This window comes from Peromyscus leucopus, chromosome 18 (genome assembly GCF_004664715.2).
Source record: "Peromyscus leucopus breed LL Stock chromosome 18, UCI_PerLeu_2.1, whole genome shotgun sequence".
Taxonomy (NCBI): domain Eukaryota; kingdom Metazoa; phylum Chordata; class Mammalia; order Rodentia; family Cricetidae; genus Peromyscus; species Peromyscus leucopus.
Genome location: NC_051078.1, coordinates 12,900,480 through 12,922,632, shown reverse-complemented (window position 1 = coordinate 12,922,632; position 22,153 = coordinate 12,900,480). Strand labels below are relative to the sequence as shown.

At 36.2% G+C, this 22,153-nt stretch overlaps 1 protein-coding gene across 5 annotated transcripts in view; it reads right to left on the bottom strand.

The window, feature by feature from the left end:
- Positions 1–1,972: 1,972 nt before the first annotated feature.
- Positions 1,973–22,153, bottom strand: part of Cpsf6 (cleavage and polyadenylation specific factor 6) — a 30,942-nt gene continuing 10,761 nt past the window's right edge. Inside the window, exons 4-11 of one of the 5 annotated variants that reach the window (XM_028869640.1) lie at positions 20,093–20,238; positions 18,979–19,152; positions 18,738–18,848; positions 17,806–18,310; positions 17,346–17,461; positions 16,078–16,231; positions 13,455–13,647; positions 1,973–6,803 (exon numbers count right to left, since the gene is read on the bottom strand). In XM_028869640.1, coding sequence (XP_028725473.1) covers positions 13,458–13,647; positions 16,078–16,231; positions 17,346–17,461; positions 17,806–18,310; positions 18,738–18,848; positions 18,979–19,152; positions 20,093–20,238 — 1,396 coding nt within the window. In that variant the 3' untranslated portion in view covers positions 1,973–6,803; positions 13,455–13,457. Of the gene's footprint in view, positions 6,804–12,335; positions 13,373–13,454; positions 13,648–16,077; positions 16,232–17,345; positions 17,462–17,805; positions 18,311–18,737; positions 18,849–18,978; positions 19,153–20,092; positions 20,239–22,153 lie in introns of those variants that run through there. The other 4 variants (XM_028869642.2, XM_028869641.2, XM_028869643.2 and 1 more) reach the window with 4 other exon arrangements.

Genomic DNA, 22,153 nt, shown 5'->3' with positions numbered 1-22,153 from the left:
CATTTTCACCACAAAAGCATGATGACAAGATTCCTAGAACCCAAAACACAGAATACAGTAATGCATGTTTTTCCTATCAGCACTCCTACTCTGGAGATTCAAATTACCCATAGGAGACTCGTCCATCTGATCACAAGCCTGGTATCCAGGAGTGAGCAGTAAGACAGAAACAAGGGAGACACTATCTCATGGTGGAAAGCAAGAACTAACCCTCTGTGTTGTTCTCTGGTCTGACAGACACACAAGGAGGGTTAACGGGTAACTGAGGTTAGCCCCAGACTAAAGATTCTCCTACCTGTATTTCCAAATGCTAGCAATTTACAGGCACACAATACCACATCTGGCTCACTATAGATTTTTTTTAAAGTTACGTATATCTTTCATCCGACATACCTGATCAAAATCAACATGAGCACACAAACTGCTAAGAACTTTGCTAATGAGAGATAAATGATAATAAAGTAGCTATTTCGTGATTAGGGTTAGAAAACACAAGCAGGAAGACAAGAACATTAAACCCTTTGTTTGGAGGGGTTGGGGGGGGGGACTGGGACAGGTTTGCTGGGTTGGACCTCTATATGGTAGGGTGCTGAGCTCTCACACAGGAAACCTTGAGTCTCCACCGGTGGAAACCAGGAGTGGCACGTGCCCACTGGGATGGCCCTCATCACCTTTTCTGCTCTCACAGTACTTTCCACGGCTTAAAAGCCCCTCTATTGTTACCTTAGGGAGGAGAGGTAAACAGATGGGTTACTAACCGGGAGCCTGCTTTTCTAAGGATCCCAAATTTAACGCCATCCTCAGCTAAGCACATTTTGGAACAATGCAGGCTGTGACTGATTCCTATGTAGTTTGTGTTCTTTATTCAAGATGTCCCCAGTAGTTTTACTTAGTTACATGCTCCTTGCTGTTATATAAAGGCCATAGACACAGAGCCTCAAATTATTCCAAAGATGAATGTAACTTTGAAAATGCAAACAGTAACAAGAAACCTAACAATGCCACCCACATAAGTGCCGATGGTAACCTGCATTATTTCAATCTAAATTGCTTAGCGCTGTTACCTTCAACATACTCATAAGTTTGCAGGTAAGAAATCTGGGATCTAATCCAACATTTGTATACCAGTATTTCTTTCTTTTTTTAGGTGTACTCTCATATAGCCCAGGATGGCCTGAATCTCACCATAAGATGAGGATAAATCTGAACTTCTGATCCTGAGTGCTAGGATTACAGATGTGCCCCCAGTGTGGCTGATTTTAATGTAGTGCTGGGAATCAAACCTAGGCTTCCTGAATGCTATGTAAGTACTGAAGCAACTTTGACCTCCAGCCAAGGGAGCAGATATTTGAAGGACAAATCTGTTACTATTTAGAAGTTGTATCTTATAATGTTCCCAAGCTAGCTGGTAAAATGTTGCTGTGATCCAAAAATGGTTTTCGTTCTAAAGATTTATTTACTTAATTAATATTTGCTTATTTGACATATGAGTGCTCTATCTGCATGTACAACTTTATTCCTGAAGAGGGCATCAGATCTCACTACAGATGGTTTTGAGCCACCATGTGATTGCTGGGAATTGAACTCAGGACCTCTGGAAGAGCAGCCAGTGTTCTTAACTGCTGAGCCATCCCTGCAGCCCATGATTTTACTTCCAAAGGACTGGTGAGGTTCATAATCTCCCTAAGATGAGGCAATCATAATTCTAGCTAGATGGCTCGGCAGGTAAAGGTGTAATCCCTGCAAGTTGGCTTCTGACCTCCACACATGGACCATGGCATGCATACACATGCACACAAAATAAATGTAACTAAAACTTTAAAAATAAGCCAGAAGAAATAACCATTCTCAAGGAGGTTGGCTTAGACAAAATATAGGTGACAGTCTAATCTGTTATTATTGCATTTTTTCAATGGATATTATTTGAACAAAATAAATTTTAAGTCAAACAAAAAGGACAAACTGCAAAGAATTATCAAAACTTTGTTTTTATTTTCAATACAAGATAAATACCATGCTTGTTACTAGTGCAGTTTAAGGCCAACAATGACCATATAGCAAACTGCTGAACAGTCACCTAAATGCTAAAGAAAGAAAAGACAAAGTAAACATTAAACACAAAATTGCAAGTACAAACATTTTAATAAAATGGGAATGAGCCTTTTGAAAGAAGCTAATATGGAAGTCTAGTTTTCATGGGCATCAAAAAAAGGATGCCTACTTGATGGAATATCACCTTACCTTTTGCACAGAAATCTTATGAAGTCACCACACCACAGTCAATAGCTAAAATCTCAAGACTTTCTTTGGCCTTCTGATATTAGACAGCTTATTTACAAAGGGTGATTATCCAATAATTCATGGGTGTTGTAATATGATACAATTTTTTGTTGTTGTTAAGGGCTTTCCATTAAAAATTGTAAAACAACTTTGTAAGGCTGTGCTAGGCTGTAAACTACTTTGCTAATATACCATGGGATGCAAAGGAAGAAATAATAGACCTTTTTAAGGCTAAAGTCATAAATGTTATTATAGAGGCAGTCCTCAAAATACATTATGATTCACCCCAAAGGATCATTTTCCATTAAATACCACCTGAGTACTACAATTTCCAAGGTTAAAAAAAATAAACAAATATGAATTTATCACTGTATTTTAAAATAATTTGCATACAGAAATGCTGAGAAGTGTTACGCAGTAACAGTGTGGCAAAAAATACACCTTCGAAATGAAATGTTTTTCCTAAGATGAAGAGTCTGTCCAATTATGAAGTGACTGTAATTTCTCCCATGGTGGAGTTTTAAAGGTGAAAAACTCCTCATAGTATTTCCTACCCACGGATACCATTCAAGATTTGTGTGACTTCAATTAAACTTTACCTAATATTTTAAAAGCCTCCCATTACAATATAACTAATGGAACAGGAAGTCTTTAAAACACTGAAATCTGGCTATATGTAACCAAGAGTTCATACATCCCGTATAAAACCAGAGTAGCCATATACTCAAAGAATGCCAACAACCTGGAACTTTAAAGAAACACTGGGTTAAAACCAACCTAAACCAATCTGAATATAACACAATGGCCTGAATAGTTTGAATATTCATAAATTCATATTGCTTCTTTCTAATGCCAAGAAAGAAGAGTATAAGAACTTCCTCCCAGAAGCCTAGACGCTTAATACATTTTCTATTTTGACTGAAAATGAAACTAATTCTAAATCTTGATTTAAATAAAATCTAAATTTAAAAAAAATCACATTATGAACACAAGAAATACCATATATAAGGCCACATCTCAATAAATTCATAATTTTTGGTTGAATGTTTATTTAAAAATTAGTCTAAGGCTTCCAGGAGTCAAGTTGCTAAAAAATAAATACACCAGTGTTCAAACTGAAGATTAATGTTAACACATACACTATAAGAACATAAAAATAGAATGCTTTGCTACAAAAATCCTACTTAATATATTTTAGCACAAAAAATGTCTAATATGTACAATGGATAAGCGTGCATTTTGTAAGTACAAACAACTGGGGGAAACATTTACAGAGGGCTATGGGATGCAAATGAACTTCATGAATAAAATTGAAAACTCATTATCTGTGCAATAGCAAGAATCTCAACACTGTATTCTCAGGAAAAAAATCAGAACAAACTTCCTCTTAAAATAACTTAAGCTGAAGCTTAAAGCCCAACGCTGGGACTTGTAAGATACAGATAATGCAATGACCATCTGGGTAACAGCTAGAATGTCAAGAGCACGCCAACAGAAGAGCCTTGCAGTAGCATCTCATTGTATGAAACAGAATGTACTTAGGTTATTGGCACATTTCAACACACAGGGCAACAGTCTTACCCTTTTCAACGATTCCCCTTCGCCATAAAATGTTACATAATGCTCATTAAAACCTCCATGTTTATTTTTAGAACTGACTTTACTAAAGCAACATTCTCCATAGGAGAATCAAATGAAAATAATATCTTAAGCTACACATTATTTGTGAATTCCAAATTGTAGTTAACTGCTTAAGAATATTCTAGGTAAAGGAGCCATTAAACGGGGTAACATACATGATCAATAGCTATGGCAAGTTACTTGAAATCTTGCTGAAAACTGACAAAACATAAACACTTGTAAATTGACACTGAAATATTGTTTCTACAAACCTATTTCCTTTACTTCAAAGCAGTATAATGAATTCAAAGTGCTGCTCCAGGAGAAATACTACCCTGTGGGTGCTTCACCACGCCTCTCTACCTGTCCTGCCAGTGGTAAGGAATGTGACTGCGCAGCACTGGTCAATGCTAGCATTCTGGGGAACGCAAGCTCGCCTTCATCGACACTACAGGATTCTAATTTCTAAAACTCCCCCACTCCTCCCTACTCTCTCTCTCCTCTGCTTGTTTATTTGTTTGTTTGTTTATTTGGTGTCTTTGCAAAGATTTATCTCTTTGGATTGTTTTTTACACATTAAAAACAAGTTTTTAAATAACACCGGCTCCTACACAACACAAGGGCTTTGACAAATAAAACAAGGTTTGTAACTTTGACTTTTACTGCTATACATTCATGTGTTATTAGGTAGGAGACTTTGCAAAGTCAGTCAAACTAAAGTTATTTTATTTGTTTCTTCCTGACAACACTTAAAATAATTGACTGCAGCAGCAAACTCCAGTACACTCACACTATCTGCCGCCAAAGTCACTTAACGAGATAAGCCGAGCAAGAAGAAGGGTGACATGAAGGGAACAATGAAAGGGTCCACTGATTAAAAACAGAAAAGGTAGTGAAGGATTAAGATTAGTACAAAATCTCCAGTTTCATTTCAAGTATATGTATTTGTGACTCCATTTTAAAAGTGTTCCGAGAAAATTTATCTCATGGACATTTTACTTACCTTTTAACCTTACCACTAACTAATTTCCCTTGTAAACATGTATGTCCAAATGTCTTCACATTAGGGCATTATAATTAGACTATTAAAAAACGCTAACCAAAAAAAAAAAAAAAAAAAAAAAAAAATCACAAAAACTTACAATACCTTTACACAAAACAAGAAAATAGAACTTGATACAACTCTCAAATTAAAAGGCAACTTGCATTTTAACAAGATTAAACACCTAAGAAAAATCATTTCTGAGAGCTAACAGTTAGTTCTGGTAAACACCAATGATCTCTTGCAAAAATACTCTGCTCACAAAACGTTTTTAAATGAACTGGCAGTGGTAAGGGTATTTTGAAACTAAATGTTGAGTACTTTAAAAGCAGACAAGATGAAACTGAAAAACAGCAGTGCAAATCTTGAGCTGCACATTATCTCTATCTATGGTACATAAATACCTTAAGCATTGCCCTTAAATTTAGACAAACTTTAAAAGCCAATGCATACTATCCACAGATCTCTCATAAGTAGTAAGATCTTTAAAATATATTTAAAACAAATTAGCTTAAAATTTGATTTTATCTCAAATTTCTTTAGTAATTCAGGTTTTAAACTTCCTATAAAAATAGGTAATCAAGTTGACAGTCTGCCTCTGCTAATTTTGCAGAACACATGCTAGCCAGGTGCTTTTCATACAGTCTTTTACTAAGGCTGGCTTTAAAAAAAAAAAATAATCAACTGGTTAACTCTAACCAAGCATAAATCAACAAGGTTACAGAAATATACATAGAATTCCTTGAACCATGAATAAAGGTTGAAGCTATCATCTCCCATTACTCACACTGAAGAATACAACCCAATGTTAATAAACATCAGACCCTTCCGACTCTCGATCAAGTAGAATCCTAGGGCTTCCTTTACTCACATTTATCTGCTGTATGGCTGTATTTACACTGCCTATGGCACCATCAGCATGAAACAGTCAATTACTGTATCAAATCAGAATTATCAAAATCTCTCTTAATGCTAGCAGTTCACACTTAATTGTTTCAGAATATCTGGGGTGTAATTAAGCAAATACATGAGTCTTTACCAAAAATGTTACAACCTCAAATTTTTTGACCCCCTAACACATTGACTGGATTGCTCTATCTGCCAAATTTCAGTTTTTACAAGTTTACATACCATTCAGCAAAATCACAAGCTAACTAGATAAAAACAGCTAGAAAAGCAGAATATAGAAATATTAAATATCCATGTAATCGCCTATTCTAATATCAAAACCAAGGGCAAGAGACACTTAATTGGTTATGTTTAATTCACTGAACGCAAGATTAGATTGATGCATATCCAAACACCCTATTGCAATGCTTTTTTAAAGGACAGTAAAAAATGTTGTCATAGTAACATTATCTTTAGATATTGCTGAACACAAGACTTTCCCTGAGGTGTAAACATCAAATAACTTGAACAGCTTTACACATCAGCCCCATTAAACAGTTTATTACAACACTACATCTATTGTAATCAAAGTGGTGCTGTTTACAGACATTATCATATGAACATTTTTAACAAGAACAAACTACTATAAAAACAAGCATTTACTTGAATTTTTTTCCAATTGCTTGCACATTATAATGGCCAAATATATATAACCAGTAATAAAGTTGCAAAAGCTATTAACTTTTTAAATCACACAGGTTTCCTTCAAATAAAACAGTTAAGCAACATAAAAAAATAAAAGTAGAGCTACTGGTTACCATTTATGCAGATTTGCTTTATTCAGATCTATTCCTGTTCAGTTTATCCATGAATCCTTACAGGTTCAGTTCAATCACAAGAAGCAAACTGCTGGACAAGCGTCACTTTCCCCATGAAGACTGTTTTGTCTTGGAAGGTGTTCCTCTTCCTTCAGCTGTAATGTGTCAAAATTGGTGATGTAGATTTTGCTATTCCCCAGAATACACAGAAAAATGTTGGCTTAGCTATACATACACAAGCCGTGCATCTACTCACTGTTAGGTATTCTAACACAAAATAAAAAGGAACTCAAACAGTAGCTGCTTGCATAGTGGAGAAATACTCCTAATTCACAAATTCAAAATGAGAAATTCTCATTTCATTCTTACATATTACTACCTTTGAAATTCAGTGATTGCCATATGAAGACCATTCTTTTGTACAATGTATGTAAATTTTTAAAAGAAAATTACAGTAACAAATGAAAATACAGCAGCAGCTACTGTTTCTGTGATGATGAGAACAGTCATAAATCATTTTCTAAAATATGCACACTACAAAATAAATGGGAAAATGCTTGGATTTGAATGTAGCTATTTTTCATTCAACCACACATCAATTCATATAACAAATGCTGAACTGAATATAAAATGCAATGAACTTTACAAATTAACTGTATTTGACAGCATACATGAACTTCTGCCAATCTGTTATCAATCAATGGTGTTCCATGTTACAAAATTCATAAATAACACCTCAGCATGGACATTAAATGTGACATCCACATACAAATCTTTAGACATAATACAAATCTGAGACATTACCTTCATTCTATTTCACCTCTATCAACTAACCAAACACAAATTAATGGGAATCTACAATGATAAATTCAATTGAAAACTCACATTAAGATGGAAGGGGGAAGCCATCAATAAAATTGATACTATAGTCTCAGGAATATATATATATGTAATATATATGTAAATCCAAAACAGAACATTAATTTAAAAAATGATTACTGAATATCAAATATTTAAAATAGAAAAACTAAATGGGTAGTTTAATATTTTTCAAAAGCATACAGTGTTTAATGGCATTCAGTCATAAAAGTTGTAAAAGATCCTTTGCTTTATAACTAGAAGTAATTTTGTGACAACTGTAAATTTTGTGTTCAATTTTCTTTGGGAGAATCTTAAGAGTATCAGTATACAAACACATATTGATACTTCCTAATAAAAGCTTCAATCTTAAAAGTACAGAGGAAAGGGTTTTTCTCATCTAAATGCTTTTCAGACATCTGAACTGTTGACGAGACAGTGAAGCTATTTACAGTGTCACCTTCTCTACTTTCGCTTTCCTGTTCTGTTGATGAGGTTCACATAGAGGAATTATTTAACAGAAGAAGAACCTGTAATGTCTATTTTCAAACATTTTATTTTGCAGGTTACAATTCTGGTAGGATTTTGTTTGTTTTCTAGAGTTGATGCTGAGAATGAATCCATGACTTCACACATGCTAAAGCCTAGATGTAGCCTACTGAACATGACACTCTCAGCACTAGTGAATTTTAAAAACAATAAGGCATTAGAAAAAAACAAAGCACATTTTAAGCTACTAAAAAGATTGCAGGGAAATTCATAAACCCTACTAAAAAAAGGAATGCTATCTTTCCTAATACTTTTGTTGTGTTGTAAAGGATGAAGGATGAATCACTGAGAGAAAAATTATTGAAAGTCACAGTGTGGGGGTTGGGGGGGGGGGAGAAAATCAATCTTTCAAAAAGCCACATGTACATATTACCATGACCCTAAAGGAAACTTTACTACTTTTATACAGGAAATCTTGTTTGTGAGGTCACAATACACATCGTTGTGCAGGACTAATGAACTCGTCTTTTGCTACATTATATTTTATAGATAGGGTCTAATTAATAAATCTTAAAATTTCACCATACAGACATAAAATTTAGGGAATAGTCTAGAAACTTTTATTTCTAGTTCTAAACACTTTACATAAACACAAATTTTACAATCTCAAACGGAAGCAAAATTTGAAGGCAATACAACCCATTTCCAATAATCCAATTCCATATTATAGTCTCAAATGTCTAAATAGACATCTACATAAACAAAGATATCAAAAAGGTTAGAAGTGACAAATACATTCAATGCCCATATGTTCAAAATAGCATTTGATCCAATCTGTACTGTGAAAGGCACACAATTATTTGCTTTAGCTGTCAGTTATAAAAAGGAACCTGTGTAAACAGCTGTTAAATGAACTAAGACAATGAAACTACAGCTCTAAAATCTGCAAGCTAAAGCAAGCAGTATGTTTCAACACAGAGCAAAAGACCTACATTCTGAGATAATGTACTATCAAACCACTACTAACAACTCAAATTGAGTGTGACTTAGATATGCAAACTTGGTATTATTTGTATTTTGAAACTCATGGAAAATTTTATCCTTTAAGTGAAGCATTTGAATATTTGATAGGATTCTCCTAAGTCTTTATATTGCCTATTTGATTTCATTTCTGAAACAGGGTCTTAGTTAGAGGCCTGGCTAGCCTGAAACTCCACATGTAAACCAGGCTGGCCTGCACTGTCTCTTAAGGTGCTGAGTTCACAGGTGTGCACTACCACACCCAGCTCTTACAGGTTTTCATATTAATGTGCTGAACTAAATAAAAAGGATCCTCACATAATTTGAGAAAGGCAACACTTTTAAATAGGTAAGATTTAACCTTCTGTATCTGAAAATTTCTCCTTAATGAGGAATGGGGATGAGGTAGGTAATAGAAGCATCTAAACTTATCTGAAGTTTCTCCTTATATTGACTAGAACACTGTACATAAAAAACAATTGTTTATTACAGATGTTCACAAAAAGTTTCTAGCTACCAAACAGTTTATATTTTCCTGTTTTTCGCTGAACATCATACTTACCCCATTTCAACTAAAGCATTTTACTACTCTATAAAATATACAATTAGGTGCTCTATGCAACTGACTACATGGTGGAAAGAAGCTCCATCACAAAAAAGAAAAAGAAAGAAAATAGGCTTTGGTCAAAAAGAGACACCCAAAAGATAGGGACATTTCAAAATAAGCTGCTATTTAGAATCAACTACTATCAAAAGTTAGAACTTGTTAACCACAGAAAGCAAAAACATTAATTTGGATAACATGAATGGCACTCTTCTCTTACTGAATATTCATTTAAAACAAATAATACTTATTCAAAACAATCCACTCTAAAAATTCAACAATGGTAGGAATTTCACACTGAGATGAAGGTGAGAGCAAGGTGACTCACATTGGCATTCAATTTCTTCAAGACAAACATCAATTATTTATAAACAAAACTATATTCTTAAACCACAGTGAGCAAAACACACTACACAGACATCCAAGGGATCACTTCCTACCCTCTCTTGGCACTTCAAGTAAGACACTGTGGAGCAGACAGATTTTTTAAATACTACAAATATGAGAAATCAGAGGAGAAATAAGAGCCAGCATATCAAGATAAAGCACAGCAGTTGAGATATATAGGAAAACAAGGCTGGGAATATACTAGGCAGGTAACAAATGACCTAGGAGTTTTAGAAATAATTTTAAAATCTTGTTAACAATCAGTTACCATTCACCAAGCAATGAAAAGAATTTTCACAAAAGACCCAACGTAACACTCCTAAGAAGATGAAACATCTTAATATAAAAGAAATGTTTTCTTTGGACTTTCACCCAAATTAACACAAAGCTATAATAATCTAATAAGCAACACAAAGTATCCTACAGTAATTAAACTCAAGTTCATGACATTTATGCCATAAGTAACCACATAGCCATACTCTTACAGTTACTTATTAACCCAGACTCCAAACACAGTACTTAGTAAAGAAATGTAATCATTTGAGAACATGGTAAATCTCATCAATTAGAAAGAGAAGCCTGAATAAAAAGCATCTAGGAAGAGTGTTCACTTTCATGATTCTTCAGTACACAAACTCCTAAGCAGGGCTATTCTAAACAAGCAGTTAGATAAACAGTCTACAAAAAGGAACTCCACTATAACTGTAACAGTAACATTATTTCGGTAAGAACAAGACCTTACACCTTTTATTTTGCTCAGAGTGGTCTGAGAATAGAGGCAAAAATTACAAAATACGAAGCACAATGCATTTACACTGAAATTTACAAAACTGTTATTTTTCTCATTGAAGTATTATTACCTTTTGAACTTGGATATGGAATGCTATTAGAAAAACTAATACATTTTTCAAATGAGAATGCAATTAACATTACCCAACAGTTCAAACACAAAAAAAAAAACTTAGGATGGGACAGACATTAACAGCTGCCAACATCAAGTTCCCAGAGCCTGCCCTTTGCCCACCATCATCACTTGACAGTGTATTACATTATTAACTTACACAGACTGATGTTTACTTTATTGTTGAAGCACTTCTTATTCCATTTAAGATTTACATGAAAGTTCAAAAGGACTCATATTTAAAAACTTCTAAAGAGGTCAACAGACCTTATAAGGTAATAAAATTTGCAAATAGGTTTGCACTCAAATATATGTATTTAACCCCAACCCTCACCCTCTTACATCTACTTCCACAATAAATACTGCTTGGCATATAGCAAAGGTACAATAATCCAGGAAGACATCGCCCCCCACCCACTACTGGAAAGGCTTTTGTAAAATTTGCTTGGATGAAGGCACACAACAATATTACAACTCAATTCTGATTAATGTACAAACAAAACATGGGATTTGGGGTATGGTACATCATTAATTGCAAAAAAAAAACATCAACAACTGCACACTAGGAAATTGTAGTTAAATGTCTGAAAGACATAGAACTCAAATCATGATATATTTAGGTGTATACTCTTGACTGGAGTATAAATTCAAAGTATGTAAAAATTAACAATGAACTTTTCAAAAGGAACATACTTGGTTTACTGAATTCATTTTATGAAGACCCAGAAGAAAACTGCTACTAATTAACTCTACATGTGAACTGGGTTAGAGGCCCCTTGATGGACACACTGAATTAATGAAAATGTATCCAAGTTTCTCTATCATATCTTTGGTAGCTGTAAGATAGTTGGTAAAATGTAAAGTTTAAAATAAATAAATAAATAAATAAATAAATATAAAATACAGTTTATAGAACCTGTACCTTATCAAATGACAAAGAATTAGACATTTCAAGTAATAGCCTGGCCAGAATCTATCTTAAGGGATCTTTACTTCATTTAAAATTTAGTTTAGATTTTATGATACAACATTCAATTTTTATATTCAAACAGTACCAATTTTAATAATTTTAAAACTAGTATATAAATGTTTTGAGAATTAAAAATTTTAATACAACATAGAACTAATAAAAATGTTATAATAAATATTCAAGGGCATATTCAAAATGTAAGACAAAGTATTAAAATAGGCCCTCTCACTTAAAAAGCCTTTAAACAGTAAGAGTGGTAACTCTTATGTTCCACAAAAATTAGACAGACGCCGGGCGGTGGTGGCGCACGCCTTTAATCCCAGCACTTGGGAGGCAGAGGCAGGCATATCTCCGTGAGTTCGAGGCCAGCCTGAGCTACAGAGTGAGTTTCAGGAAAGGCACAATGCTACAACCTGTCTCGAAAAACCAAAAAATAAAGGACAGACACCTTTTCTTCCTCTGTGTGTGTGTGTGTGTGTGTGTGTGTGTGTGTGTGTGTGATGTTTAAAACTGCTAAATTACATACACAATAAAGCCAATTACAATTTAAATATTAACAATTTTTAGGACTGGATGTTCAATAAGGTTCTGTGAAGTATTTCCGTATAGAGGATTTGTTTTAAGCCTAATTAACTGAAATATGCCATCAATATATGGGGCAAAGGTGTTTATAGAAGAACCTGTCACATGCAAAAGATTGCCAGTGCTCCTTCCCCACTCTTCATGAGTAAACACTGTTCACAAATATAAAATAAAATTACATGGAAAAATGAAGCATAAACAGACAACTCATTCTACTTTATGAAAAAAAGTACACAAATTTTTAAAATACAGAAAAAAAGACAATGATTATGGCTTATGAATGAAACATCAAAGAAAATTATTTCCAGTTATTTCTAACTTGGGATGCATGGATTGGCACAACTTAACGTTTTTAGGTATGTACCCTGAGCCCACTGTACACCTTCTTTGCAAATTAAAAAGATAATAATACTCCTTAAAAAAAATAATAAATCAAATGCCAGAATTTTTTTTTCTAAAAAGTAGTTTTTTAAAGGGAAAAAAGTTCTTGTCAATTCTGGAAAACATCTTTTTGTAGTATAACCTATTATAGTATTAGATTTTCTTAAAAAGTTTCAGGGACAAATCAAGTTAGTTCAAAGGAGAAAGAATAGAAACTTCATTTTTAAAAATCCAAGCACATACTATTCATATCTGAAACAACCCCCAGGTGTTTATGAATATTTTAAATCACATGCAAACAATGAATGTGATTACAAAAATCCCAATTTGTAAATTTTAGAAGTACACAATGAGTCCTCTTGATTATTTTTCTTGCTTTAAGACCACAAACAATCTGAAATCTAAAAGAATACAATATTCAAGGGAAAAAAGGTCAAAATTTTTTACCTGTGATGGCTTACCTGTTTTCAGATGTTTCCAGAAGATTAAATCAGAACAAGTACTTGGACCACTTAAAATGTAGGTATATTTACTGCATAAACAACAGCCTTGGAGTTATAATTACTGTTAATAACACACACACACTAAATACAATAATAAAAAGGAATGCCCACCTTCTAACGATGACGGTATTCTCGCTCTCGGTCACGCTCCCGGTCCCGGTCCCGATCCCGATCCCTGTGTCTCTCTCGCTCTCTGCTTCTCTCTCTGTAATAATCATCATGGCGATCTCTACTCCGAGATTTATGACGTCGACTCTTTTCCCGTGATCTACTATGGTCCCTTTCTCTTGATCGTTCACGTCTTCTAAAAAAAATTACTGGATTAATGCTCTCCATAAGACAGTCAATATAGTTGTCTTTCCTTTATCCCTAGTTTTATTTTCCATGGTTTCAGTTATAAGTCAACCAGTCTGAAAATATTAAATTAAAATTTCAGAAATAAAACACTTTTATGCTATTCTGATTAGCTGTAGAGGAAGCCCCAAGGGAATGACGTTCTGAATGAATGTGTATTGTTGACATGGCCATGGCTAGGTGGGGACTCCAGGGCCCCTAGTAACCCCATGTAACATTGGCAAAGAAGGTTCCCACACAGGTCAGGCTCAAGAGGGATGGCAAGCTCCCCTCAGGGGTTCCATTATGAGTGTTTACGAAGAGCTGATCAGTGTGTGCAGAGACTAACAAAGCACCTTCTTCTGGTGTGTTTTTACACTGCAACTACTACTCTACAGAGGCCTACTTAGACTAGCCTGTCCCTCCCAATAACTGCACCCAATACACACGCAGAAGTTCCAGGTTCCGGCTGCAGCTGAAACTTCCTATCCTAGCACTACTCAAAGTGTCTGTCCTCTCTTTCCCATGCAGCCCCTAGTCAGGGTTCCAAAACCCAAGCCACCTACACTGTGGCAATCATGATGAAATCTTTTATCATCTTGCTCCTTCCTGCCTGCACTGTGAACCATCCCTGTCCAGTGTACCCACTAATCACTTATTCAGTATCTGTCTCAATATCACAGCGATGCAGTACTTATGCCTGAATAATCCTTAGATTACTTAGTAATAGCCCCCAAGTGTGAGGGTAGTGATGCTGACAGGCAATTTGAACACTTCTCCTTTAAGTAAAAAAGTAAAAATGAAAAAGTCATGCTCAAGTTGCTAAGGTTTACATTGAGAACCCATGAAAAAAGAAAAGAAATTTATGCTAACTTTGCCATTGTATCTTAAAAACCCAAATCATAGCCAAAGTTCATAATAATTCCATTAGTTTATGTAAGAATTCTTTTACATGTAATTTCTTAACCAGGGAACTAAACTTAAATATTAAGTATCAAGCTCCTGATCAAACTAGATGTCCTCACAAAGAAGACATGCATGATATGGTCTCTAGTTACGACAAACTTGTTCAGATATGGAGAGTCTTAAATGGAGCCCAAAAGGTAGTAACAAAGTAAGATTGTGTCCAATATAAATTCCTTTCTCAGGAGTTAAAAACACCAGCTGCTCTTCCAGAGGACCCAGGTTCAATTCTCAGCACCCACATAGTGGCTCATAACTATCTCTAACTTTAGTTCTGGGGAATCCAAGGCCCTGCCTCTGTGAGCACCCAGGATGCATGGAAAACAGCTACACATGCAGGCAAAAAAAACCACCCACATACAAAATCAAAATATTAAAAAATGTGGCTGAGTGTAATCAGAATGCAGAGGCAGGCTGAACTCTGTAAATGCAAGGCCAGGCTGGCCTACATTGTGAGACTCTGTCTCAAAAGAGAAAATATCATGTAAAGATCAAACACCCAAAACACATAAAATTTTAAGATTCATAAAAATGCTTTAAAAGTAACCTCTAAAAAATTGTATTCATCTATTGCAAGGGCTGAAAAGCTAGCAGAGTGGGAAGAGCACTGCTGCTCTTGCGGAGGACCAGGGTTTGGTTCCCAGCACCCACATGGTGACTCAACCATCATAGCCATCTAACTCTGGTCCCAGGGGACTCCGTGTTCTCTGTGACTACTCCAGCCACTAGCACACGTGTGTATGAACGCTTTGCTAGATGCAGAACATGCATACACATTAAAATAAATAAACCTAAACTAAAGCTGTATCTATTACAAAATAGACTACCACACATTCACACATTTACTCCCTCTTTCAAAAAACATCCTGTATCAAGTAATGTTTAATAGCTAGGCCCCTGTCTTCATTCAACATGTGCTCAGTAAGAAATGAGCATCAATAATGAAAAATACATGATTGTAGTAAATACTACAAAAGAAATAGAATATGACAGACTAGATTAAGTTGAAACATGAAAATTAAAGACCATGTATAGGGGAGGGGAAAAAGAACAAAATGGTTTCAGGAAAGAACACCAACACAAAATCAGTGAGGTCCCAAGGCTCGTGTGTCCACAAGAAGAGACCCTTAGGCTAGAGGACAGTGATCCAGGGAGGAAGTGAGTAAGAGAGTCAAGAAAGAGATTACATCACACAATGTGCTTGTGTACAGTTAGTCTAAGAGTAAACAGAAGCCATACAGTTCCTTGCATATAATTTTATTCTAAGTAGACACCTTGAAGGATTTCAGGAAGCAACAACATGCCATTTAGAGTTAATTAAAAAATCCACTCTGACTGCTGGGTACACAGTAAGTAAAACTGGAGTCCCATTTTTTAAAGTTCCACTTTTTTGTTGTTGTGAACTATTTTAAAAATACATGAGACAGGAAAGTTTTACCTTGATCCAGAGCCATAGGACTTGGACTCAATTCCATGAAGGCAATCTTGCAAAGAACTAATAAGAACTTTGCAACGATCATCTGCAGATACTTTGGATTGTTTAATTAAAGAAATTGCTGTTACCAATGTTTCAATAGCACTCCCATAATCACCTGCAGGGGAAAAGACAAGGTTACTAGCAAACAAATTTTGTTTCCAAATGATCATCAAACCAACCCTTTTGGAATAAGAGTGATGAAGTAATTTTTTGAAAGTGTCTTTTAAGATGACCATAGGCAATAACTTTTGGTCAGTGTTTTGAAATTTCCAAGAGTCTCATGATCATGAAGCTAATGTAACTGGTTGTTGTTTCATGCAGAGAGAGTTATTTTGCAAATACGAGAATTAAATGAGCTATCTTCAGGACTCTGCATTATACCAAAGTTAATATATAATCTTTTTATGTGCACAAGTGTTTTGCCTACATATGTCTTTGCCTTACAAGCAAGACTGGTGCCCATGAAGGCCAAAGAGGGTGTCAGACCCCTTGGAACTGGAGTTACAGGTGGTTGTGAGCTACGACATAGGTGCTGGGAATCAAGTCTGATCCTCTGGAGGAGCAGGCAGTGCTCTTCACTCTTAAGCTATCTCTCCAATCCCCAAAGTCAGTCTTTCTTTTTAATTTTATGTGTAAGGATGTTTTGCCTGCATGTGTGTCTGTGCACCATTGAGTGTGTTTGGTACCCAGGAAGAAAGAAGACAACACTGGATCCCAGTACTAGCAGCCAGTGTTCTTAATCAGGGCCATCTCCCCAACCCCCAATTAGTATTTAAATCTCAATATAGCAACTTAAAACCAGTGGTCTTTCCACTACATTGCCATGGATCTCCTTCAATACTTGAAAATTCAATGACAGACAATGACTTAGGAATATACAGATTGGAAATGTAATATACAGATGGGGAGTAAGAGGACCATCTTCACAAATGCACTTAAGCTTTGGGTTTTGATGTTTTAATTTTTAAATGTTATTTTATGGGCATGGGTGTTTGACTGCATGTGTGTTTATCCATGCATTACAAGCATGCCTGATGCCAGCAGAAACCAGAAAAGGGACTCAGATCCTCAGGAACTGGAGTTAACAGATGGCTGTGCATCAAACCAGGGTCCTCGGGAAGAGCAGCTAGTTCTTACTGGCTGGGCCATCTCTCCAGGCCCTAGGTTCAGGGTTATCCTTAACAGAAATAGTTATGTTAAGGAATGAACGCTGAAACAAATATACAAACCAGCACTGGCATCAGACACAGCTCTTGAAATAGCACTGCTTGAGATGGCCCGATTTCTATTCATGATTTCTTCAAACTCAGCTTCACTCAATGGTGTTCTTGCAGTATCCATTTCCCTACAAAAGACAAATAAATGTTAAATTGTTACTTAACAAAAGCTCTCAAGTTAGTAACAATGTAAACAATTCCACACTAAGAGGTTTGGCATTTGCCTCAGAGTGAGTGGTTACTTTGCCAGATTCGAGAATGCTATTTTCCCTTAGAATGCTATTTTCCCTATCAGATCAAGCCTAAGCAAAATTCCCTTTATCATTGTGTTTTGGCTGAAATACTGCAGCTTAGAAATCTAATCTTTCTGCAGGACAGAAACTATGCTTACATTTCTACAATGTAAAAGATTTCAGTCACAATTCTTTATCTTTTGCTGACTAAACAGTTTCATTACTGGTGTTTAACTTACCTCCCAGGAGGACCATAGTCACCCCTATCATATGGTGGAGGTCGGCCATATGGGTCTGTTGGTGGTGGACCTCGACTATCTGATGTTGGCATGCCACTATTAGTTGGTGGAGGAAAAAAAGCAGGATTCACATGTGGAGCTGGTGGTGGGGCACCTGGAGGTGGTCCCGGAAGATGTGGAGGAGGAGCAAGAGTGAGGGGAGGCCCAAGTGGACCTGGTGGTCGAGGTGGAAAGGGGCCTGGAGGTGGAGGTGGTCCCTGCTGTGGAGGCGGTGGACCAGGAGGAGGGCCGTAGCCTGGAACTGGAGGTGGAGGCCCAGGAGGAAGTGGACCCAATGGAGGCTGCCCAAAAGGCTGTCCAGGAAAAAGAACTGGTGGTGGAGGGCGGTCTCCTCGACTGGGAGGTCCTGCTAGAGGTGGCGGCAGGACCTGACCAGGAGGTGGAGGACCTGGTGGACCAGGTGGGCCTGGAGGGCCCAAAGGAGGACGTGGTGGAGTCTGTCCAGCTACAAAATAAAGGAGAAAAGGAGAAACACGCTTCAATAAAGTTGTAACTATCACATGCCAAGATTATACTTCTACAGCAGATCTTAGAAACCATGACTCTCTCTTTAAAGGAAACCCATATGGTAGTGCTCCACTAACAACTACACAAGTGCAGACTAGCCTCACACTAACTAGTTCAAATTACGGTTCAGAAAAAGCACTGAAACAAAAACTTCTAACAGACTTTAACACCTAGAGATGCTTCCCATCTTTCAGATATACACACTTCTGACAGCGAAGTCACCCACCTCATATTCTACTCTGATGCCAAGCTAGAAAGTGAAACAAGGGAAAATGGTCTTGAAAGGATTTTTTAAGAGGTAAGAAAATAAGACGGATGTAAATATTCTATATATAAGTCAAGCAAGTTTGGAGAAAAATAAAGACCTTTTAGGCCAAAAATGGGTATTTCCTCTATGCTGTGCCCCATATGCCATGGAATCCTAGTTTCCAGGAACAAAGGCCGAGTTCCTTTAACAAGATGCTTGATCAAATTTCCTGGGTTCCAAAAATAGCATAACAAGGAGAGTAAGTCACATTAATAATGCATTACTTGAAAAAGAGAGAAAAGGAAAAGAGGTATTAGGCAGACATGTTTTCTCCATGATAAACTTAAGGAAAGTTTTACCTGGGAAAGGTGGAGGTGGCCCTCCTGGTCCTGCTGGCCCAGGAAATCTGTCCCCACCGGGAACAGCCCCTGGAAAACGGCCCCGTCCTCTACCACCTTGTGGAAATGCTGCACGTGAACTGCCTCCTGGAGGACCAGCTTTACCTTCCCCAGACATTTGTCCTGATTGTGTAGCTGCAAACACCCAAATACTCATAAATAGCACTTATTAAAACAGTTCTCTGAATTGTAACCGTGTTATTAGAAACTACTTCAAAGTTCATTTATACTATTTATCAATTTCAGATGCCTTGGGCCTATGCAAAGTACTTGGCTAGGAAAACATTCATATTTATTGAAATACTTTCTTAAAGTCTTAAAATATTCAAGTTTAAATGTACTTCAACTGAATAAACACATTGCTTCTAAAATACCAGTACTGTACAGCAGCCAAGACAGAAATTTTTCAACAGAAATCTTAATTTCAATAGCAGATTACTCATTTTATGCTATATAACATATTCTTCAGTTAAGTCTTAAATACTAAAATAATTAAAAACAACCACTTGAATTTTGATTAATTACATGGGTCATCCATCTTATCTCTTTATAAAAATACGTAATGACAATAAATTTCTTTTACATTTATTTTACCAAGTAGCAAAAGATAGATGATAGATAGATAGATAAATAGACAGACAGACAGATAGATAGATAAATGAATGATAGATGACAGATAGATGGATAGATGGATGGATGGATGGATGGATGGATGGATGGATGGATGGATGGATCACAGATACACAGATACACAGATACATAGACAGACACATAGAGAGGTAAATGACTATTTCCTAGTCCTCATTAGCCTTTCTATTCCCATCAACTCTAAGATGTGAACAACAGGACAAGAATGGCAGCACTATAAAGCTCTCAAACTGCTGCACACTGTCGGGTCTGTGACATCTAGAAACAAATGGAATAGAAGTAGATTTCTAGTATATTGGCCCATACTCATAACAAATGAGTAAATCAAGTTCATCCAATAAACTAAATCGTACGTGTAATATTTAACAAACGCCAGCACACTGCTTGAAGTACATTTTTTAAAAAGGCTGTGGAGAGAGTTGCTTACTTTTCCTGGACTGCATCTCAAACTGACTCAGGAATTGCTTATTGCACGGAGTCACAACAGGATTCTGACCGTGAAGTTCCCTTTTAGGCAACAGATCCATTAACTTTTTGGAAGATGCTTCAGATCCAACACCAACAAGGGCAAATCTAAAAGATGGTAAGGGGGTGGTTATAAAAAGAAGAACTGAGAATGTTACTGTTGATTAAAAAAGAAATGGTCTTAACTTACTCTTATGAAAAGAAAAATAGACTCTTAAGGCTACACAAGCTGACATTATCTTTTACAATGTACCAGAGTTCACTCAAATGTGCAATTCAGTGATTGTTTTAGTATAGTCATGTTTTACAAACATCCTATGATGGTTCATTCATAACAGTCATCATTACCAAAAGAGAATCCATCCCCTCTAGCACCATTCCCATTTACTCTCATCTTTTAAGAACACAGGCAAGCATAACCAAAGATAGTTCTCTATGGATCTGCCTCATCTGGAAGTTCAAACGAATGAAATACGTAGTCCTTTATAACCAGCTTCACTTAGTGTCCAAGATCTAGTTATGCTATAACATGCATTACTAATTCATTTCGTTTAGTGGCTGAGTAATGTTCAATTATAGACACTGTTTTCTGGTTTTGTTTTAAATCCACCCATCAGTCACTAGGCACTTGGGCTGCTTTCACTTTTTACTGCCACAAAAAGATGTTCGGTGTAGGGGCTGGAAGAGATGGCTCCGTGGTCAACAGCAGTCACTGACTCTTCTTCCAGGACTCTGGTCGATTTCCAGGACCTACATGGTGGCTCACAATCATGGAACTCCAGTTCCAGGAGATCTAATTCCCTCTTCTGGTCTCCATGGGCATTAGTCACACAAGAGTACACAGACATACATGCAGCCAAAACACCCATGCACATAAAATAATTAAGTAATAATTTTTAAAAGATATTCATTATCATTAGCCATCACTATATAAATCAAAACCATAATGAGATGTAATTTCCACTAGAATCAGAACGACAACTATGCAGTACTAGTGAAGATAAGGAGAGACTACAACCCTCCTGCACTGATGGGATTGTGCGATCTGATAGCTTCTGAAAACGTTGAACAGACTTACCATAAACTTAACTAATTCCACTCCCAGGTACATTCCCAGAACGAGCAAAACTGTATGTTCACACAAAACTAAACAACTGAAGTAGAAGCCACCGAAACCCGGACAGTGGAGTCTTCCTTTAGTGCTACCCCATGACACGGACCATTACTTAAGCATAAAAATAAATGCCGATGCTGCTACATGGATGTGCTACGTGAAAGACGTCACACACACACGACCTCGTTGTTGTTATTATTTTGTTTACATGAAATGCCCAGAACAGAAATTCTGAGGCAGAAAGTACATTGAATGGTTGTCAGCAAAGAGGACAAGGGTAATCAGGGTAATGCTAATGCACCCAAGGTTTCTCTGGTAATGGAGGTGATAAAATGTTCTGAAACTAGAGAGCTGCAATGGTTGCTTAACTTTGTAAATATTTTTTAAAGTATTGTACTGTACTTATACAAATATAAATTAATGTAAAAAAATCCAATAATGTGCCTACTATATTATTTATAATAGACACAAGTAGAAATAACTGTAATATCCAAAAATAAGAAAAGTAAGATATATTTATCACTAACTATTTCTTCTGCTCTTTTCAATCAAACAGGAAAGTGTGAATTATAATACTCTTTTTTAGGTAAAAATGTGGAAGTACATTTACTAACGAGATTATCTGTAAATGGTGAGACTGCAGCACTTCACTTCTTACTTTTAGATACCCGCATTATATACTCATCCTACCCTGTGTGTGTGAACTGCTGACTAGGGAATGAAGCAAGACATCCAGGTTAGACTTCACTCCTCAGTTACTGTCTTTCTTCACCATTTTTAGTTATGTGCTGGGATCAAACCCAGAGCTCCTCCAGGTTATGTAAACGGTTCTACCACTGAGCTACAAACTCAGCTCTTCCTCCTCTCTTCATCACAACAAAGATAATGCTTCTCAGCACTGCCATTTCC